The sequence below is a fragment of the Somniosus microcephalus genome, chromosome 4 (assembly GCF_052327205.1).
Source record: "Somniosus microcephalus isolate GS21.2 chromosome 4, FLI_Smic_1.0, whole genome shotgun sequence".
NCBI classification, from domain to species: domain Eukaryota; kingdom Metazoa; phylum Chordata; class Chondrichthyes; order Squaliformes; family Somniosidae; genus Somniosus; species Somniosus microcephalus.
Genome location: NC_140990.1, coordinates 277,544,441 through 277,566,055, shown reverse-complemented (window position 1 = coordinate 277,566,055; position 21,615 = coordinate 277,544,441). Strand labels below are relative to the sequence as shown.

The following is a 21,615-nucleotide window of genomic DNA, read 5'->3' as shown; positions in this document are numbered from 1 at the left end:
CGGCCTCGCGGAACCTGCCGGGAGGACTAGGACTCGGTAATCCAGGTCCTGGCCTAATTCGTGATCCTCCCACTGTACTCCCACCACACTTGCGATGGAAGTGCCCCAGAAGAGCCACAAATATTCGGTACCACAGCATTTGTAAAAGTTCAATCATTCTCTGTTTTCTCTTGATTTAGACTTTAATGAATGTAATGTTTGGGGAGCCTGTGACCAGCTGTGTGAAGATCGAGTTGGAAGCCATGCATGTTCCTGTGTGCAGGGCTATGTCCTAGAGCACCACAAGCACTGTCGAGCAAATGCCTCCTGTAAGTTTTGAGCGCCCAGCTTCTTATTTATTCTCTTATTCAGGACTTGTTCCTTTAGGTGTCAATCAGAACGTCATCTTTCACAGCCAATGAAGTACTTTTGTAGTGTAGGGAAATGCAGTAATTTGCACACAGCAAGGTCCCACAAATAACATTGATATAAAAGCCTAGGTAATCTGTTTTAGTGGTGTTGGTTGAGGGATAAATGATGGCCAGGACTCCGGGAGAATTCCCCTGTTCTTCTTCGAATAGTGCCATGAGATCTTTTTAGTCCGAGACTGGGTCAGATGTATTGTCCGAAAGATGGCATCTCTGAAAGTGCAGCACTCCCTCAGTACTGCACTGTAGTGTCAGCATAGATTAAGTGCTCAAGTCTTTGGAATGAACGGACATAATGCTCCATAAGTCTCACCTTATGGGGGTGTCCTTATATGATGTCTTGTTGCATGGCATCAGCACTCTGCAGTCTACCGTGGAGCGTGTAATCAAATCCAGGAATGCTGTAGCCGAGCTCTCAAAAAAGGTACGAATGTTACCAGCCTTTGCAGTTTTGATGGAAGCTCAAACGGTTGCCATCCAGATTCTGGAATCTGACATTTGCTCTACCTTGGAGAGATATGTGGACCATGTAGATAGGGGCTTCCTAGGTGTCATTCATCTCCTACAGTCTGCTATCCGATCAGTGTCAAAACTGGCACAGACTGGCATAATCCTTTAGCAGTGATCACAGACCAGCTGAACATTATAGAGTGAGCGCCCGTTCTATTACCGAAGGCTGCTGGCTCATCCTCTGGTGCCTTGATGGCTACACGAGTGCAGTCAATAACCTCATGCACATAAGAGAAGCCAGCCATCTTTATTCTGTACCTGACTTGATGGAAACACTGGATACCAAAGGGGAAAATATAAATTTTTATAAAGTATGTAAGCCATAAGAGCAATGCTCCAGTGCTTTAAAATAACCATGTGAAACTGGTGATAAAGTGAAAGGCCCGGAATTTGTGGTGGGTAATAACAGCAAACTAATAGCCTTCACTGTCATTACCCCTCTGAAACTGACCGCACTTCAGGATGGAGCGCATGTGCATCTAGACGCGGAAATCCTGACATTGCGGCCAGTCATTCACTGCCCCGACATTGGCTGCGCTGTGGGCCCACCCCATAGCTGGCAATCAATGTAATCAGTGAAACTGAAGAAAACTTGGGCTTTTCCGCGGTAACGTCGCTGTTAAATACCCCATTAAAAGTTAGACCTTGTTGGATTAGGTGTAACTGGGGTTTTAACAGCGTATTGACTGCTAAACAAACGTTATAGCCCTGAAAAACGCATTTAAATTTTGTGCAGTGTCAAATTTTTCCATTATGATAAAAAATTACAATTTTTAAGAAACTTTCAAAAAAAATTTTTTTAATGTTTTTTCATATTTATTTCAGGTATACCTTATCCCCATGTGAGAGACCCAATCTTTGTTTTGCTCTTTGTAGCATTTTTAAAAAGTCCTAATAAAAGCAACTTTGTCACTTCTTGGTTCCCTGTCTGAGAATCCTGCGTGGTGATTGGCTACTTAAGACAGCTTGTTAACGTCACACTAGGGATTCTACACTGATCTCACTTACGCGTCAAAAAAGGCAAACTTCTCACCACAGAGATCGGGAGATCTTTGTGGGTAGCTTTTTTCAGAGCCAGTGACAAATGTGCCTTTGTTTCGCCGCTGACCGCAAATTCCGGGCCATAACCTAGAAATCACATCCTAGAATATGTTGTGCATTTTTTCATATTCATATAGCTTTGGTTGTTAGCATGGGTTTTATTTTGTTTTTGTGTTGGCAGCAAATCATACTATTCCTGACTATCAGTTTGCTCAATGTTGTTGTTTTATATGATGGGAAAAGCTTATAACGGGATGTCTAGTTTGGTTATCCAGTCGATGGCCTCCTGAGATGCCGAGTGAAGAGATGAACTGCCTCCCGCAACAGATCTTAGTGGGCGGGTTGATGTGATGTGTTCCATGGTCTGAGACTCATGGCCACAATCGCAATTCGGGTCGTTCCTCATCTCCCACTTGTGGAACAGATGGTCGCATTGTCCATGCCCTGTGCGGATTGGCTTTAGCACTGTCTTCGAGGGAGGTCAAAGCCAGGGACCTCTGCTGTTGGGTCAGTGATGAGGTGTTAGTTCTTTATGTTGCATGCGTCCCACAATTCTGTCCAGTGGGTCGATATAAACTGCATGTATACTGGCCACTGTTTCCCAGAATGGCCGGCGTGATTTTAAGCGCTTTCGTGGTGGGTTTTTCAAGTGTTTGTGAATGGGAAGGTCGATGTTGCTCATGACTTTTTCCAACTCACAGAGCATCATGGTGTTGCGGCGAATGGCAGGTGGAGCAATGTGGGACAGCACTGGGTGGGAGCCACTCAGTTGGAGTGGACTTGACCTTCCCTGACACCGTCCTCATGCTGGTGTTTAGCTGCACGTCCACAATCTTTGTGTGGCGGCTGCAGGATCATGAGGCAGAACAGTATTCTGCAGCAGAGTAGATGAGGATCACTGTTGCAGTGCGAAGTGTTCTGGATGTGCTCGCCCATGACGTTCCAGCGAGTTTCCGGACCAGGTTCACCCTGGTTTTTACTTTTTAGCCGGTGTTGGTGAGATGAGGCTGATGGGTGAGAGTTCTGTCCAGGGTGATGCCCAGGTGGGGTTCATGGGTAAGTTGTCTTCCACAGAATGAACGTCCCAGTTCTTTCCCGGTGACGTTGTTGTTCAGATGGAACACTGACACAACAGTTTTCCCTGGACTGGGGCAGAGGCACCAGGTCTGGAGGTAGCATTCCAGTAGGTCCAGCTCACTTGTTTAACAAAATCTGCAGATGATTATATGGAAATGCCAAGTTTAAATATGAAGAGCTGCCATACAAAAATGTAAAATCCATATTTACGAAAATGCAGTTCTTGGAGCCTTCCAATATGGAATACTCTGAGGTTATTCGATTAGCTGTAAAAACACAATCAAAAATGGAAAAATAGGAAAAGAAAATGAATTATAAAATGCTTGGAAGCCCTCTGTATTGAACTTAAGCCAACTGCTTCAAATGAATCAAAACAACAGTATTTTCTGGAATAACATCATTTTTGTAGTGTTTTTCCCATTGAACTAAAATAAAACAATACAGCCTGTGTACAGTTAAGTAGGTTCTTCTTAAAAGTTGACATATTGCAGTATGTGTGTTATGACTAAAAAAGATAAGCATGCATTTCTAAAACTTTGATTATCATAGGTGAAAAATATTTGAGGCACTGCAAATGCAGTGTACATTACTTAATGTAAAATTATTGCCTGCCTTTCAGCTGGAATTCCATCCATTATCTTCTCAAATGGTCGTGATTTACTGATTGGTGATGTTCATGGAAGGAATGTACGGATTCTTGTGCAGTCTCGCAATCGTGGCATTGCTGTTGGTGTGGATTTCCATTGCTATCTGGGCATGATCTTTTGGACAGATACCATTCAGAATAAGGTAGGCAACATTCCCAAAACTAGGCACTGAATCAATAAACTGGGAAAGATGAACTTGTGTTGAAAGCTCTTTAACACCATGCGTATTGTGTTTCTAAGTTCTGATTTCCCACAGGTATTTTACTGCTGATAACCTGTTGCTAATCTGGTAACGCTTGCATTATTAAACTTTCTATATTCCAAATATACTGTATTGTTTTACATACAAGTTAGTCAGGTGATGGTGAGTTCTTCTGGACAATTGCAAAGCACTAAAAAATTTAAACCTACATAAGGGCAACTGTCCTTACCATCCTTACTCCCCAACGCAACCCCTTACTCACCTTCCTGCCAATAAGGTAGTGAACCCCCCACCCCTCATCCCCCCTCCCACCCTGCCCCATCCACAGCATGCAGATTTGTTCAATTCTCAGCCATAGAGCAAGAAGATGAAGGCCCCGATTTTCGGGCAGCTGTCGGGTGGCTTTTCATGCGGCCGTGGTCCGAAAATCGCGGAAAAAGCGGGTCGGGACCACCCCCCCACCGCCTGATTCCCCGCCCCGTCCGACTTTCGGACCGCCGTTTCCACGCGCCCCGCTTCAGTCCCGCCCGCCGCTGGCGGGACTGCTCGTCGGAGCACTAATCACCAATGATCACCTTGTTAAGGACGATTTTCCCGTGCCGTTGTGACTTTGGGGCTTTCCCCACCTGAAACCCGCCTGCGGGGAACCCCGCCGATGAGAGCTGGCGTGAAAACAGCTGGCTTGCTTGCAGCAGCAGGTCGCTGAGGGCTGAAGAGATTTAAAGAGGCAGCATTTGCAGGCTGCAGGACCTTGTTGATCAAGGCTTGGGGGAACTATTTGAAGCCTTAGGAGCAGCTGCAGAAAGTTGGAGCCTCTCACACTTCTTCAGTGTGAGCTCCTGAGAAGCCCTTCTCACCACCCTAACTCAGGACCTCCTTGTGATGAAATATGTCATTCATCAGACTCTGTAGTTAACTACATATATTGCATTGCCTGCTCCGGTGCTTTACCTTGTATTGTGTATAGTGCACCGCCCCCTTTGTGTGTCGGCTCCGCCCATACCTGGCCCTACTTAAGACAAGCCCAGGCTTGTCTTGCAGCAGAACAGCAGCAAGCTAGATGAAGACACAGGCATCTTTTCTTTGCTAATAAAAGCCTTGTTTTATTCAGTTAACTTTGAGTCTTGAAGTCATTGAGGCGCATCAATTTTATTAGCAAACTTTTAACGATGGATCAACTTTTGAAACCGGAACGCTTGGATTTGGACCCGCATGCTTCGGATGCATCGGCACGGTTTGGACACTGGTTCCAGTGCTTGGAATTCTTTATGGCCAACTCCGAAGCCATCACAGCCTCTAAAGCCACTGGAGATGTGAAACTCGGGATCCTGCAGAATCGGGTAAGCCACCGGGTTTTTCCACTCATCCAAGACGCCGCCACCTACCTGGATGCCTGCAACATTCTAAAGGCCCACTATCAGCGGCCTACCAATGAGGTGTACGCCAGGCACCTGCTTGCTACCTGCACACAGCGACCCGGAGAGTCGCTAGAGGACTTTCTAGTCACCCTAAAAGTGCTTGGCAAAGACTGCAAATGCAAAGACGTGAAAGCCACGGTATACACAGATGAGCTTATTTGGGATGCCTTTATCGCAGGCCTTAGCTCTAATTACATCCGGCAGAGACTGCTAGAGAAAACGGGCCTAGATCTGAAACAGGCTGTGGACACAGCGCGATCGCTGGATGTGGCTCAGAAGAACTCTGACTCCTACTCGTCAGGCCGCGCGGCCCACGCCGCCTCTGCTTCCCCGCCCGGTAGCCCAACACCGTCGGGGCCCTGCTCTCCCCCTAGAAGCCCTATGACCGCCGCGACGCATCGGGGCCCCAAATGCTACTTCTGCGGGCAGCCGAAGCACACCAGGAACCTGTGCCCGGCGAAAGGCACCACCTGCTGTAAGTGCGGTAAGAAGGGGCACGTTGGGAAGGTGTGCAGAGGGAACCCCGCAGGCAAAACCGCCACCGCCGTGTGCGCGCCGTGGGAGCGGCCATCTTGGACGCCATCTTGTCCGACCTCGTGGGGTCCGCCATCTCGCGAGCAGACATCGTGGACGCCATCTTACCCGGCCTCGTGTGGCCCACCATCCTGTCCCGATCAGGGCCCTACAGTGGCGTCGATCACAGTGGACCAGTCCAGACCGCACCCACTATCCAAATCGATGGTGGACATCGAGGTAAACGGGTGCAAGGTTAAATGTTTAATTGACAGCGGGAGCATGGAGAGCTTCATTCACCCTGATCTGGTACAACGACTCTCTCTAACTATAGTCCCTACTCAGGGTAGGATCTCTATGGCCGACAAAACCCAGATATCGACTATTGCGGGTTACTGCGCGGTACGATTGTCCGTTAAAGGCACAGTATATAATAATTTTAAACTGTTAATTATGAAGGATTTATGTGTGAGCGTGCTCTTGGGCCTGGATTTTCAGTGCCACCACCAAAGCATCACGCTCAATTTCGGTGGGACCCAGCCGCCCCTCAGTGTGCGGTCTGGCTACCCTGAAGGTAAAGCCGCCTTCGCTATTCGTGAACCTTACCCCTAACTGCCGGCCAATAGTGACCAAAAGCAGGAGGTACAGCTGGGAGGACAGGCGGTTTATCGTGACCGAGGTAGACAGGCTCCTGAGGGAGCGCATTATTGAACGCAGCAACAGCCCGTGGCGCGCCCAAGTGGTGGTGGTGAGGGGTAGCGAGAAGAAGCGGATGGTGATTGACTATAGTCAAACAGTCAACATCTATACCCAACTAGACGCCTACCCGCTACCCCGCATATCCGAGATGGTGAACCAAATCACCCAATACTGGGTGTTCTCCACCATCGACCTCAAGTCAGCGTATCACCAGCTCCCTATCAGACCAGAGGACCGTTCGTACACCGCCTTCGAGGCAAACGGACGCCTCTACCATTTCCTCAGAGTCCCCTTTGGGGTGACGAATGGGGTCTCGGTCTTTCAGAGGGAGATGGACCGCATGGTCGATGACCACCACTTGCAGGCAACCTTCCCCTATCTCGACAACGTCACCATCTGCGGCCACAACCAACAGGACCACGACTCAAACCTCGCGAGGTTTCTGAAAACCGCACAAAAACTCAACCTCACCTACAACGAGGACAAGTGCGTTTTCAACACCACGCGCCTCTGCATACTAGGCAGCGTGGTGGAGAATGGGGAAATCGGACCAGACCCCAACCGATTGCGCCCCCTACGGAGCTGCCCCTGCCCAACACTCCCAAAGCCCTGAAAAGGTGCCTGGGGTTATTCTCGTATTATGCCCAATGGGTCCCCAACTACTCCGATAAAGCCCGCCCCCTCTTGAAAGCATCCTCTTTCCCGCTCTCTGCTGAGGCCCATGCTGCCTTCAAAAGCATTAAGCAGGATATTGAGCGGGCCACGCTACAGGCAGTGGACGAGAACATTCCCTTTCAAGTGGAAAGTGATGCGTCTGACTTTGCCCTGGCGGCCACCCTCAACCAGGCGGGGCGGCCCGTAGCTTTCTTCTCGAGGGCCCTCCAGGGGCCCGAGATCAGACACTCCTCCGTGGAAAAGGAGGCCCAAGCCATCGTGGAGGCAGTGCGCTACTGGCGGCACTACCTAGCCGGCAAACGCTTCACCCTACTTACCGACCAGCGGTCGGTAGCGTTTATGTTCAATAATAAACAGAGGGGGAAGATTAAAAATGATAAGATTCTTAGGTGGCGGATCGAGCTCTCCACCTTCGATTATGACATCATATACCGGCCGGGGGCACTTAACGAATCCCCCGACGCCCTCTCACGAGGGATGTGTGCCAACGCCACCGGGGTTCGGCTACAGACCCTCCATAACGACCTCTGCCACCCAGGGGTCACACGGCTGTTCCACTTCATAAAGTCCCGCAACTTACCCTACTCGATTGAGGAAGTTCGGTCCCTGACCAGGAACTGCCGCACTTGCGCTGAGTGCAAGCCTCAGTTCTACCGCCCTGATAGAGCCCACCTAATCAAAGCCACACGGCCCTTCGAGCGGCTTAGCTTAGATTTCAAGGGCCCCCTCCCGTCCGTCGACCGCAATGTTTACTTCCTGAACATTGTGGACGAATACTCCCGTTTCCCATTCGCCTTCCCCTGCCCAGACATGACCAGCGCCACGGTCATTAAATGCCTCAACTGCCTGTTCGGTATGCCAAGCTATATCCACACGGATAGGGGGGCGTCCTTCATGAGTGAAGAGCTACGCCAGTACATGCTGTCCAAGGGGATTGCCACGAGCCGTACCACCAGCTACAACCCCCGGGGTAACGGTCAGGTGGAGCGAGAGAACGGGACAGTATGGAGGGCAGTCACCCTAACTCTAAGAACCAAGGGCCTCCCTATCTCCCACTGGCAGGAAGTCCTCCCAGATGTGCTCCACTCAATACGGTCACTATTGTGTACCGCCACTAATGCCACGCCTCATGAGCTAATGTTTGTGTTTCCCCGGAAATCCACCTCAGGCGTATCCATACCGTCATGGCTCTCCACCCCAGGTCCGGTACTTTTGCGGAAGCATGTGAGGGGCCACAAGACGGACCCTCTCGTGGAGCCAGTGCACCTGCTCCACGCCAACCCACAATATGCGTATGTCCGGCACGCCGACGGACGGGAGGACACTGTGTCCATAAAAGACCTCGCCCCAGCCGGTAACAACGACGACAACGACTACAACAACAACAACAACCACAGCAACTATTACCCACCCACTCCACCCACTATTCTTTCATCACCCCCGGAAGAACACCAGCCAACGGTACCCCCACCACCTACTCCTTCAACAACCCCGGTGGCGCCCCCGGCAGAGACCCAGGAGACCACACGGGACACCCAGCCGGCACCCGCGGAACCGCAACCGTTACGTCGGTCACAGAGGACTATCACACCCCCAGACAGACTAAATCTGTAGAAGGGGTGAATGTGATGAAATATGTCATTCATCAGACTCTAGTTAACTACATATATTGTATTGCCTGCTCAGGTGCTTTACCTTGTATTGTGTATAGTGCACCGCCCCCTTTGTGTGTCGGCTCTGCCCGTGCCTGGCCCTACTTAAGACAAGCCCAGGCTTGTCTTGCAGCAGAACAGCAGCATGCTAGGTGAAGACACAGGCATCTTTTCTTTGCTAATAAAAGCCTTGTTTTATTCAGTTAACTTTGAGTCTTGAAGTCATTGAGGTGCATCACTCCTCAACCGAGGCACCTGCTAGAAGCATGGGCGGCCTTTGGCACCTTCCCTTCCTGGCATTAGAGGATCTCCAACAGCAGAGGTGGCAGCAGCAGAACCAGTAACAGCAGGATGATCACCAGGAGCACCAGGCTGCTGCTCACTCACCTGAAGCTGCACAGGGCAGAAGGGGCCAGCGCTTGGAAGAGGCTTGAGAGCACCTTGCTGCGCTTTAGGGGGCCAGTGGGACCCGTTTCTGCACTGGCAGTCCTACTCAGAAGGACTTCCATGAAGATCTGGTTTCTCTGTTCAACAGATGGCCAACGCTCCTCAAGAGATGTCATTCTCTTATGAGCACTCACCATGTTTTCCGTATGCTGGCGAGTTATCTCCTCCATGCAGGTTGCCAACCTTTCCATGGTGCTGCGTTCATGCACCAATGACTCCACAAAGGCTCTGCTCATGGTCGCTATGGACTCCTCCATTCGCTCCACACTCGCAGCGACCCTGGAGACAAAACCTGCCAGAGACTCCTGCATCTGTGCACGGAGATCCATCACCTCTTCTCTTGCGGATGGACCCAGAGGCAGAGGGCCGAGATGCAGCGCAGCTGAGCTGAGCTGGCAGAGCCCTGCGCCCTCCGACGAGGACTCTCCACTGCTGTCCCTGTCTCCAGAATCTGCTGAGGCTCACTTGTCAGCTGTGAAACACCAGGTGACAACACTACTCTATGTCCTGAAGGTCCCCCCGAGGTGTGAGTGTCTGCGCTGGTGCTGGGTGCGCTTACTTCTGCTGACGCTGCACCCTCAGAGGTTGGAGCTTTCTCTGAGGAGTCTGGCTGCACAGCCTCTTCCTCCTCCACAGTGAGGACGGGGGCTCTGGATGGTACTGTGGGGGAGTAAAGGAAGGAGTTACAGATGTATTGCCAAGGTTCCTCTGGTGACTCCCAGCGAGTTGGCATCTGCTGACACCTGCATCCATGCAGCATTGGTCTCAGTGGGAGGCCTCTTCCTCCCTGACCTAGGGAAGAGGACCTCCCTGTGGGCCCTAACCCCATCCAATAATGCCTGCAGTGAAGCCTCGTCGAATTTGAAGGCAGCTCGGGGTCTAGCACTGTCCACAGCTGCTGCAGGCTCCTCTGCCATCCTGTATGGTTCATTTGGAAGCCTTCAGAGGATGCAGTGCTTGCCATGGACCTTGAAAGCACCACGAATGATGACATCATACTGTGGGGATTTCTGACTCGATTTAGACAATTAGCAAGGCTTCCCACATGCTGGGAATTAATTGGCCAATTGAGGGAAAATTGCGTGGGGCTGGCTGACACTTTTTTATGTGTGTCAGAAACCCCACATTCGGGGAAATCTGACCATTCCCCACACAAGCTGAAAATCGGGGCCGAATTCTTTACACAACACCCCCTTTGACGAACAAGTGGCCAAAGCAACTGTGGGACATTTAGCAATCAGGGGAAGAGATCCACTGGCTGTAGTAGGAGTGTGAAAGCACCAAGAGACACGACCCTCTTCCTGTGGGCACACAGTTCACATATCCCTCAATCCAAGTCCCCGGTAGCCAAAGGAGCATGGGACCAACTGATGAAAGGCACCTCAGTACATTTATAACCCCCCATTACCCAAACCCAGTACCCAACGAGCCTCTCCAATCTGACTGCTCAGTCTAAACTCCTACCAAGGAATGACTGAGTAGTAGCACCCAAACATACAGAACTGTATAAGACTCCTCAATATATGCATCTATAAGTATTATGTAATCTGTAATGTAACTTATGTTCTGTATTGTCCCCTGATATTAAACAGCGTGCAAAGTTTGTACAACTTAATCAAAACAATTCTAGACTATTGAAAATGTTCTCGGAACCATTTTACTTACCTTTCTTGTTTTATCAGCTATTCTCTGTAGATCTCAGTGGCTCTAGAATCCAACAGGTTTTAAATGTTTCCATTGACACTCCTGAAAACCTAGCTGTGGACTGGGTGAACAATAAGTTGTATGTGGTGGAGACCAGTATTAACCGAATTGAAGTTGTTGACCTGGATGGAAGTAACCGTATAACACTCATTGCAGAAAACCTGGGGAGCCCTCGAGGCATTGCTGTTGACCCCACTGTAGGGTAAGAGCTGAAATAATTATTAGGCTGGATTCTGGCTTTGAGTTCTGAACCAATTTGTTGTTTACAAAGTGGTCTGTTGAAACTGAATTGTACTGAATGTTAAAATCCCTATTCCAAATGAAAGCGGTGCTCATATAAATCTACAGCCTACAAGGTTGAAGGGGTTAATTTTAACCTAACTCGACTGGTAGAAAATTGATGGGATTGATTGGCTGTCCATTTTACACCCCATTTAATTTTACTTTCTATTGAAGTCAATGGAAAGTAAAATCGGGCGGAGTGTAAAATGAGCGGCCGATCTGATTCCATCAGTTTCCCACCGGGTGGGTTAGGTTAGAAATATCCCCAAAATGTCAAAGTTGTTACCCAAAGAAGACTGCATAACGTAGAAATTTACAGATATTTAAGTCATAAACGTAAGCATCCTAATTAGTGCACAAGACATTGCATTTTCTTGTGCACCAAATAAACCCGCTGACTAGCACCTATGGTGTCAGTTGTCAACCTTGGCTCAGTGGCAGCTCTCTTGCCTCTGAGTCGCAATGTTGTGGGTTCAATCCCCCACTCCAGGGATTTGAGCACATGATATAGGTTGATACTTCAGTGCAATACTGAGGAAGAGCTGCACTGTCAGAGGTGCCATCTTTCCGATGCCACGTTGTTATAAGCTCGCATTTCCAGCAAGTTTCGGCGCAAAAACTTTAAGCTGATGGGTGCAGGAAAAAGCTGATGTCTACACATGTATTTCCAGGAGGAGTTTACAGAATGTGATCAGGAGCAGAAACCCTGACTGACTTTACCCCAGCACTGCCCCATCACAGGGCACAGGTGATGTCATGCTATAGCAGGTCTACTCCCCTCTTCTAGCAGGACTCCTTCCAAAATGATTCAAATGACCACAGCCCTGGAAAACCAGACAGAGTTAGGAGCACATCCATGTATGAGTGGCTGGTGAACTCTGCAGGCAGATTTCCACTAGCATAATGACTGAATGGAAAATCTAGATCTCACTTTTCAAAGAAGACCTTGGGAATTATTGGTCACATCAATATAGGAAAAATTCAGATATTTATTGTAAAAAAAAACTAATGTGTTTGTGGAAGTAAAGCTGATAAATTCCAAGGCAACATGGATCTTAAAGAAAGGTGGTGCCATAACAAATTTACTGGATTCAGTCATTCAGTAGATTTGATGGATTAAGTTCTGTGTTGACTTTCAGAAAGCATTTAATAGGGTTATTTTGGGACATTTGTGATCAGAGTAAGTTAATGGGATCAAGGATGAAGTTACAAATTGGGCAATTGATATACCTATCAATTCCTCCAATAAAAGGCGAAGAGTTACGAAGGTGACTAAAGGTTTTTATTGACTAAATAACAGCCCACTCTCGTGGGTGATCCGATCCAAGCAGGAGGAATACCAGCCAGTCGCTCACCTTTATACCTGGCCTGGTGGGTGGAGCCAAGGCGGAGTCGGCAGTGGTCATCCCAGGTATAGCAGTGTGGCAAGAGGCGACCTCGTACCGTGATACAATAGTGGTCAGTGATACAGTTATAACGAACAGTGGTGAACAGTGCTAACGATAGTGAACGTGGTTTACCACATTCACCCCTTGTTTAGAATTAAGTCCGGCGGGGTGAAGTGTACTACCAATTCTGGTAGGTCAGTCTGTCCGGAGGCTTCGTAAGCCTCTCCGATCGCCGCAGCGGTGGTGTTGCCTTATCCGGTGCTGGTGCCTTATCCGGTGTTGATGCTGGTGTTTGCGTGGTCGGCGAGGGCTCGTGGGGTTCCGGCATGCCGTCTACCTGGACTGAGGTTGGGGGGGGTGGTGGCGGTGTTTCCGGATCGGCTGAGGGTGCGAGGTCTCGTAGGGAGACAGTGTCCTCCCGCCCGTCTGGGTACGCCACGTAGGCGTACTGGGGGTTGGCGTGCAGGAGGTTCACCCTCTCGACCAGGGGGTCCGTTTTATGGGTCCTCACGTGTTTCCGCAGCCAGACCGGCCCCGGGGCGGTCAGCCAGGTTGGTAGAGTGGTTCCCGTAGTCGACTTCCTGGGGAAAACGAACATTCGTTCATGGGGGGTGGTGTTAGTGGCCGTGCAAAGTAATGACCGGATGGAGTGCAGCGCTGTCGGGAGGACTTCTTGCCAGCGGGAGGTTGGGAGGCCCTTAGACTTTAAGGCTAAGAGGACGGCCTTCCATACCGTCGCGTTCTCTCTTTCCACCTGACCGTTACCTCTGGGGTTGTAGCTGGTGGTCCTGCTTGCTGCAATACCTCTCTCTAGGAGGAATTGCCGGAGTTCCTCGCTCATGAAGGAGGAGCCCCGGTCGCTGTGTATATAGTTCGGGAACCCGAACAAGGCGAAGAGGGCATTCAGGCACTTAATGACCGTGCTACTGGTCATGTCGGGGCAGGGGAAGGCAAAGGGGAAACGGGAGTACTCATCAACGATGTTGAGGAAGTACACATTACGGTCAGAGGACGGGAGGGGCCCCTTAAAGTCGATGCTCAGGCGCTCGAAGGGGCGGGTGGCCTTGATCAGGCTTGCTCGGTCCGGCCTATAGAAGTGCGGTTTGCACTCCGCACAGGTCTGGCAGTTCCTGGTCATGGTCCTGACCTCCTCGATGGAGTAGGTCAGGTTGCGGGCCTTAATGAAATGGTAGAGTCTGGTGACTCCGGGGTGGCAGAGCTGGTCGTGGAGGGTCTGAAGCCTATCGATATGCGCGCTGGCGCATGTCATTCGTGAAAGGGCATCAGGGGATTCGTTCAGCTTGCCTGGCCGGTACAAGATCTCATAATCGTAGGTGGAGAGCTCGATTCTCCATCTCAAAATCTTGTCATTCTTGATTTTGCCCTTCAGCTTGTTATTAAACATGAAAGCCACCGAACGCTGGTCGGTGAGGAGGGTAAATCGTTTGCCTGCCAGGTAGTGCCTCCAGCGCCGTACTGCCTCCACGATCGCCTGGGCCTCTTTCTCGACCGACGAATGTCGGATCTCGGGGCCCTGTAGGGTCCTTGAGAAGAAGGCCACTGGCCTCCCCTCCTGGTTTAGGGTGGCGGCTAAGGCGAAGTCGGAGGCGTCGCTCTCCACCTGAAAGGGGATGGACTCGTCCACTGCGTGCATCGTGGCCTTGGCTATGTCTCCCTTAATGAGGGAGAAGGCCGCGCACGCCTCCTCCGTGAGGGGGAAGGAAGTGGCTTTCAGGAGGGGTCTGGCTTTGTCCGCGTAATTGGGTACCCATTGGGCATAGTAGGCGAAAAGCCCCAGGGTTCTCCTAAGTGCTTTAGGGCAGTGGGGGAGGGGTAGCTCCATGAGGGGGCGCATTCTTTCTGGGTCGGGGCCGATGATTCCGTTCTCCACTACGCAGCCGAGGATGGCAAGGCGCGTGGTGTTAAACACGCATTTCTCCTTATTGTAGGTGAGGTTCAGCCGTTGGGCCGTACGGAGGAATTTCTCCAGATTCGCGTCATGTTCCTGCTGGTCGCGGCCGCAGATAGTGACGTTATCTAGGTAGGGGAATGTAGCCTGCAGTTCGTTCTGGTCAACCATCTGGTCCATCTCCCTTTGGAAGACCGAGACCCCATTAGTGACACCGAAGGGGACCCTAAGGAAGTGGTATAGGCGCCCATTCGCCTCGAAGGCGGTATACTGGCGGTCCTCAGGGTGGATAGGGAGTTGGTGGTAGGCCGACTTCAGGTCGATGGTCGAGAATACTTTATACTGTGCAATCTGATTGACCATGTCAGATATGCGGGGGAGGGGGTATGCGTCCAGCTGGGTATATCTGTTTATGGTCTGGCTGTAGTCGATGACCAGGCGGTTTTTATCGCCGGTCTTTACGACTACGACCTGGGCACGCCAGGGGCTGCTGCTCCCCTCGATAATGCCCTCTTTCAGGAGGCGCCGCACCTCAGAGCTAATGAAGGCTCTGTCCCCGGCGCTATACCGCCTGCTTTTGGTAGCGACGGGTTTGCAGTCAGGGGTAAGGTTAGCAAACAGAGAGGGTGGCGGGACCTTGAGGGTGGAGAGGCTGCAGGTGTTACGCGGTGGGCGGTTTAACGTTTGCTGGTTGTTGACTGTGAGTGGGGGGAGGGGTCCACCGTATGCTAGGGTTACGCTTTGGAGGTGGGATTGGAAGTCCAGCCCTAGTAGGACGGCAGCGCAGAGATGGGGGAGGACGAGGAGTTTAAAGTTTTTATACTCCGTGCCCTTAACCGACAGGGTCACGACACAGTAGCCGCTGATGTCCGTGGCGTGGGACCTCGATGCCATCGAGATTCGGCTGCGCGTTGGTAGGACAGAGAGGGAGTAGTGGCTCACCGTGTCTGGGTGGATGAAGCTCTCCGTGCTTCCGCTGTCGAACAGGCAGGTCGTGGCGTGGCCGTTCACTTTGATGTCCATCATTGACTTGGACAGATGGTGCGGGCGGGCTTGGTCCAGGGTGACGGAAGCTAGTGTGTAGCTGAGCGAGTCGTTGTCATCTGCGGGCGAGGCGGTCGGGCGTGGTGAGTAAAATGGCGTCTCCCACGAGGTAGGGCCCCATGAGGCACTATTGGGGTCGGTTGCCTTAATCAAAGATGGCCGCCCCCATGACTCATGTGTGGGGATGCTGGCCTCAGTTGCCCTAAACAAAGATGGCCGCCCCCATGACTCATGTGTGGGGATGCTGGCCTCAGTTGCCCTAAACGAAGATGGCCGCCCCCATAGTTCGCATGCGGCACTGCTGGCCTCTGAGGATCCGCTCCTGCAGGCCTTGGAGAAGTGGCCTTTCTTCAGGCAGGTTCTACATATGGAGTTCTTGGCTGGGCAGCGCGACCTCGGGTGCTTCTCCTGGCCACAAAAAAAACAGCCGGCGGCCCGATCGCGGATGCCCGATGTCGGGGCCGGTGCCGGGGGTGGCGGGGCCGGTCGGGTCCGGGACGCCGACGCAGAGGTAGGTCCCGGGGGCGGCGCTGGGAAGGGTGCTGTGGTAGGGGTCGGGCCCGAGTCCCAGGGTCGCGAGCAGTACCTGGTGAATGCTTCCTGATCTTGGTGGGCCACTTCCAGGGAGATAGCGAGGGCTTCAGCTTTTTCCATGCTGAGGTCTTTAGCTTCCAGCAGTCTTTGCCGTGAGTACTCGGACCGTAGGCCTTTCAGGAATGCGTCGCGGATATTATCTTCAGTATTTTCGGCTGCCGACACCGATTTAAAGTCACAGTTCCTGGCGAGTGCATATAGCGCCTGTGAGAATTCGGCTACTGATTCTCCTGGCTGTTGCGGCCGTGATCTTAGGAGGTGCCTAGCGTACATGTAGTTTACCGGGGTCCGGTACTTCTGTTTCAGCAGGTTGATGGCGGTCTCGTAGGTAGTCATGTCCTCGATGAGAGTGTATACTCTCGGGCTCAGTTGTGCCTGCAGGACACTTAGTTTGGATGCCTGAGGGACGCTGGATTCTCTCAGGTATGATTCGAAGCAGACCAGCCAGTGTTTAAAGTCTGCGGCTGAGTTTGCTGCTCGTGGGTTCAGGTCCAGGTACGGCGGTCTGAGGGCTCGCAGCCAAGCTGGCTGGTGTGGCTGTGCTCCTGGGAGCTGCGCTGGTGGCTCCTCCGCCGGTTGTGACTCGTTGTCGGACATCATTAAATTTAGTCAATAAAATTGATATACCTATCAATTCCTCCAATAAAAGGCGAAGAGTTACGAAGGTGACTAAAGGTTTTTATTGACTAAATAACAGCCCACTCTCGTGGGTGATCCGATCCAAGCAGGAGGAATACCAGCCAGTCGCTCACCTTTATACCTGGCCTGGTGGGTGGAGCCAAGGCGGAGTCGGCAGTGGTCATCCCAGGTATAGCAGTGTGGCAAGAGGCGACCTCGTACCGTGATACAATAGTGGTCAGTGATACAGTTATAACGAACAGTGGTGAACAGTGCTAACGATAGTGAACGTGGTTTACCACAGCAATAAATTGGGAATAGGAAACTGAAGGGTATTTATTGATAGTGACATTGGTCACAGCTTTTCAATATGACCCACAAAGTCCACTCAGCGATTGGTCTGAGGATCTCTGCTATTCATAATAATTATTACTGATTTTGGTGAGCGTACCGGCACCTCTGTGTAGCATTGTGAGTACAGAATACCTAGTTTTGTTACTGTTCAGTCATACCACTATCTGGGGGTCGGGGGAAGAAAAGGTGGTTAAGCACCATGCACACACTTTCAAATGCATAAAGTGTGATCATTGGGAAGCCAAAATGTTTTGCACATGCACTAAAGGAGCACATACATGACGGTGAGCTGGAGGGGTTGGATATCTTTTCTTTTCTCCTACTCTAGGTTCTTAGAAGTTTTTGAAAAATAGATTTCCATTGCTTGAAATAATCCCCTCTCAAACCTGGCTTTCTAAGATTAGAGTGATCCATTCCCCTAAAAAGGTAGTAGAGTCACATCCCAACAGTATGGCAACATAATCCTCTTGGCTAATAGCAGGAGAGTTGAGGCAAAACTTCTATATGGGAGATGTCTACATTTAGTTTATCCTCCATCTAATTAAAAGCCTGAAATAGAGCATCTCCCAGTGTATGAACTGCCACAACTTATAGATACAAGTACCCAAATTCTTGTTAATTATATCAGGTTATCATGTCATATATTTACATAGATTTATATAGAAAGCACAGCACAGAAACAGGCCATTCGGCCCAACTGGTCCATGCTTCACACGAGCCTCCTCCCACCCTACTTCATCTAACCCAATCAGCATACCCATTTATTCTTTTCTTCCTCATGTACTTATCTAGCTTCCCCTTAAATGCATCTATGCCTCAACTACTCCTTGTGGTAGCGAGTTCCACATTCTCACCACTCTTAGTAAAGAAGTTTCTTCTGAATTCCCTATTGGATTTATTAGTGACTGTCTTATATTTATGACCCCTAGTTTTAGACTCCCCCACGGTGGAAACATCTTCTCTGTGCCTACCCTATCAAACCCATTCATAATCTTAATGACCTTTATTAGATCACTATTCTATTGAAAAGAAAGTCAAGTTTGCACAGTTCTTTGAGCCTCCCTCACCACTCACTGCAATGGACTCTTTCTAAGTTCCTCACTGCTTGTTCAGATGTCCGGCCTCACTGCTGGTTGCTCACAGTTTCTTGCTGCTTATCTGGATCTTCTCCACTCACTCAGGCACACACCTTTGCTATTGCAGCAGAAGCATGGATCTAGGGAAAGTGAGGAAAGGTATGGCTTGTTCAGCCCCATGCCATAATCCACAGGTTCCTTGGTCCAATTCTCAGTGATAAAAATACCAGCAGTTAAACCGGCTCACATGTGATTTGAGAAGTCAGAAGTCCCGATCAAGGAGCTGGATCTGTCCATTTACAATTTGGAAGGAAGCACCATTTGGGAAAAAAAATTATTCTTGGGATGTGGGCATCACTGTCTTAATTATGTAGCTTTGTGAAGTGTGTAAAATTTATACAGATAATACTCGTGAGGATTGCCAGCAGTTTATAATAATTCTGTTTTGCATTGCTTTTTACTGTATGGTCTTTAACAACAGAAAATGCAATATTTATTTAATATTTTCTTTTATTAGTCCTTGCGATGTGGGTGACATTTTTTGCCCATCCTTAGTTGGCCTGAGAAGATCGTGGTAGGCCTAATTGAGAGGTCTAACAGGCAATAATTATAAATTCTAAATAGAAATATTGCATTACATTAGACCAATGGGCATGTAAATCCTCATTCATTGTGCGGAGTGTAGAAGACTTTGAATTGTTGTGCCTGATGGCTCTCCATTATAACTAATGGATCAAACTATCAATTTCTGCCCAGCTATTTATTCTTCTCTGACTGGAATGATATTTCTGGGGTACCTAAACTGGAACGTGCCTTTATGGATGGAACCCGTCGTTTGGAACTAGTCAGGACAAAGCTAGGTTGGCCTGCTGGAATAACACTGGACATCATTACAAAAAGACTTTATTGGGTGGACAGTCGCTACGACTACATTGAAACTGTAACATATGATGGACTTGAAAGGTAAATGCATGAAAAACAATCTGTTGACTGATTTTAAAAAAAAAAATCCAACTATTCAGAAATATCTTGAAGAGCTGTTGTTTATCCTAAGGATCAGCTTTTTATAGGGAAAAATTATTTTATATACAATAAAGTGGGGATGATTGCGAGAATATACAGAGTATTTTGCATTATTGATGTATGTTTGGGGTTTATCGTGTTCCAAGCCTCCTACTATCACTGTTGTATGTTCTGTACTACTGGAACTGAAGTGATTAAATAAATTAAAAATACTCTGCTACACCACAATCGCTGCTATTTTTACATAACTCAAACAACAACTGTTTCAGACTTTCTCTTATCATGAAAATAGTTGGTGAAGAGTCTTCAAGGTTATGAAATTTGGCAGTTACCATCCACAAAAATTAATTAAAAATAGCACCACGCTTAAAATATAGGAACTTCAAAGGTTGCAAATTTTGAGAGAAACTGCTGGGTTTCACTTTTGATGTATCCAGTAGTGATGAGTTGAGTAAATTGCCTCTATTTCACTTATTTAAAAAAAAGATATAGAAGGATGAGCAAACAGTTCTGATTTGACCAGCCTTTTTAGGCATAAGTTTTTTGATGTCCTTTGTAGACTATAGCCAATAACATTTTTAAAGTGTGGTACTACTTTGTAATAATTGAACCAGATTTTCTGATACTGGAAAAATTTCTATGATAGACTAAAACTCAACAACAACTTGCATTTATATGTAGCTCTCATGTAAATGAGCATCTAAGAGATCTTTAAAAGGGAAAGGAGAAATTTGGGAAGAGGGAGGTAGTGATTGAATGCATGATCAGAGAGATTGCATGATCAGGAAGTAGCAATTCAAAATGGTTTTGGGCAAGAATTCTAAAAGGCAGGACATTGTGACTAAATAATTGGCCTTCAGTGGTGGAGCGGAATTAGTAGGAAGCAAGTGACCATTAGGAGACAGGAGTGGAGCATGCAGGGGCAGGTGTGTATGGCTGGAGAAGATCACTCATATAGGATGGAGAGAGGTCATGAATGGATTTGAAATCGAGGACAATTATTTTGAAATCTATTTTCTGGGTGCGGGAAGAAAGTGGAATTTCGGTAATACAGGGAGTAATGGTGTGTGGACCTTTGTGCAGGAGAGAACACGGGTTACTGAGTTCTGGATTGCCTAGGAAGCAGAGCATTTGAGAAAGCAAGGTGATAAAGGTTAGAAAGGTGATAAAGGTAAGCAGCAGTAAGGAATAGGTGTAGGAGTAAGCAGGTAATAGCCGAGAGATATAATAAGGCAGACTTAGTGATGGATCAGACAAGGAATAAAAACCTTATCCAGGACTTGATATCATCCAGACAGAACAACAACTTGCATTTATATAGCGCCTTTAACGTCCCAAGGTGCTTCACAGGAGCGTTGTCAAGCAAAATTTGATACTGAGTCATATAAGGAGGTATTAATACAAGTGACCAAAAGCTTGGTCAAAGGGATAAGTTTTAAGGTAGAGCGGCGGAGAAGTTTATGGAGGGAATTCCAGAGTTTAGGGCCTAGGCAGCTGAAGGCACAGCCGCCAATGGTCAGGCAAAGGGAGTTGGGGATGCACAAGAGACCAGAATTGGAGGAGCACAGATCTCGGAGGGTTGGAGGAGGTTACAGAGATAGGGAAGGGTGCGGCCATGGAAGGATTTGAAAATGAGGATGAGAATTTTAAAATTGAGAAGTATAAGAACAGTAGCTGAGTTGATTGTAGCAGTATAGAGGTAGGATTGAGTGTTGTCGATGTACACATGAAACATAACCCTAGGATTGGGGATGATGTTGCCAATGTACAGCATGTAAATGATGACTAGGAGGGGACCAAGGCTGGAGCCCTGGAACACACCAGAGGTGACTGTGCAAGCATATGAGAAGATGTGGTGAATATTTTGGAACAGATAAGAATGGAACCACAAGACAGCAATGCTGTAGCAGTAAACGGAAAAGAAGAGTTAGTGGAGGAGAATAGTGCTAAAGACTATTGCGAAGACAAGGAGGGACAACAAGTCACAGCTATAGTCACATTAGGATGTTATTTATCATAGAATCATAGATTATTTATATCTTGTACCAAGGCAATCTTGCTATGGGTTGGTTGGAAATCCGTTTGGAACAGGTCAAACAGGGACTGGCAACAACGTGTTCAAGGATCTTGAACAGAGAGAGGTGGTTATAAATAATGTATTACAGTAGTTGGAGAAAATAGTTGGAACAAGGATGGGCTTCATAAGGAAGGGATGATGACAACAGTTTTGGAAAGAGTGGGGTTAGTGCCAGAGGAAAGAGAGAGCTTCACAAGTTAGCAAGCATGGGACCAAGAAGAGAAGCTTGGGTATTCAGGAGCTGAATTGGGAGGGGAT

At 48.8% G+C, this 21,615-nt stretch overlaps 1 protein-coding gene across 2 annotated transcripts in view; it reads left to right on the top strand.

Annotated features, from left to right (window-relative positions):
* lrp2a (low density lipoprotein receptor-related protein 2a) overlaps nucleotides 1-21,615 on the top strand; it is a 390,094-nt gene that overhangs the window by 138,958 nt on the left and 229,521 nt on the right. For both annotated transcript variants that reach the window (XM_085986489.1, XM_085986488.1), the window contains exons 10-13: nucleotides 180-308; nucleotides 3,655-3,824; nucleotides 10,971-11,194; nucleotides 19,014-19,220. In XM_085986489.1, the coding sequence (XP_085842615.1) occupies nucleotides 180-308; nucleotides 3,655-3,824; nucleotides 10,971-11,194; nucleotides 19,014-19,220 (730 nt within the window). The remainder of the gene's footprint in view (nucleotides 1-179; nucleotides 309-3,654; nucleotides 3,825-10,970; nucleotides 11,195-19,013; nucleotides 19,221-21,615) is intronic.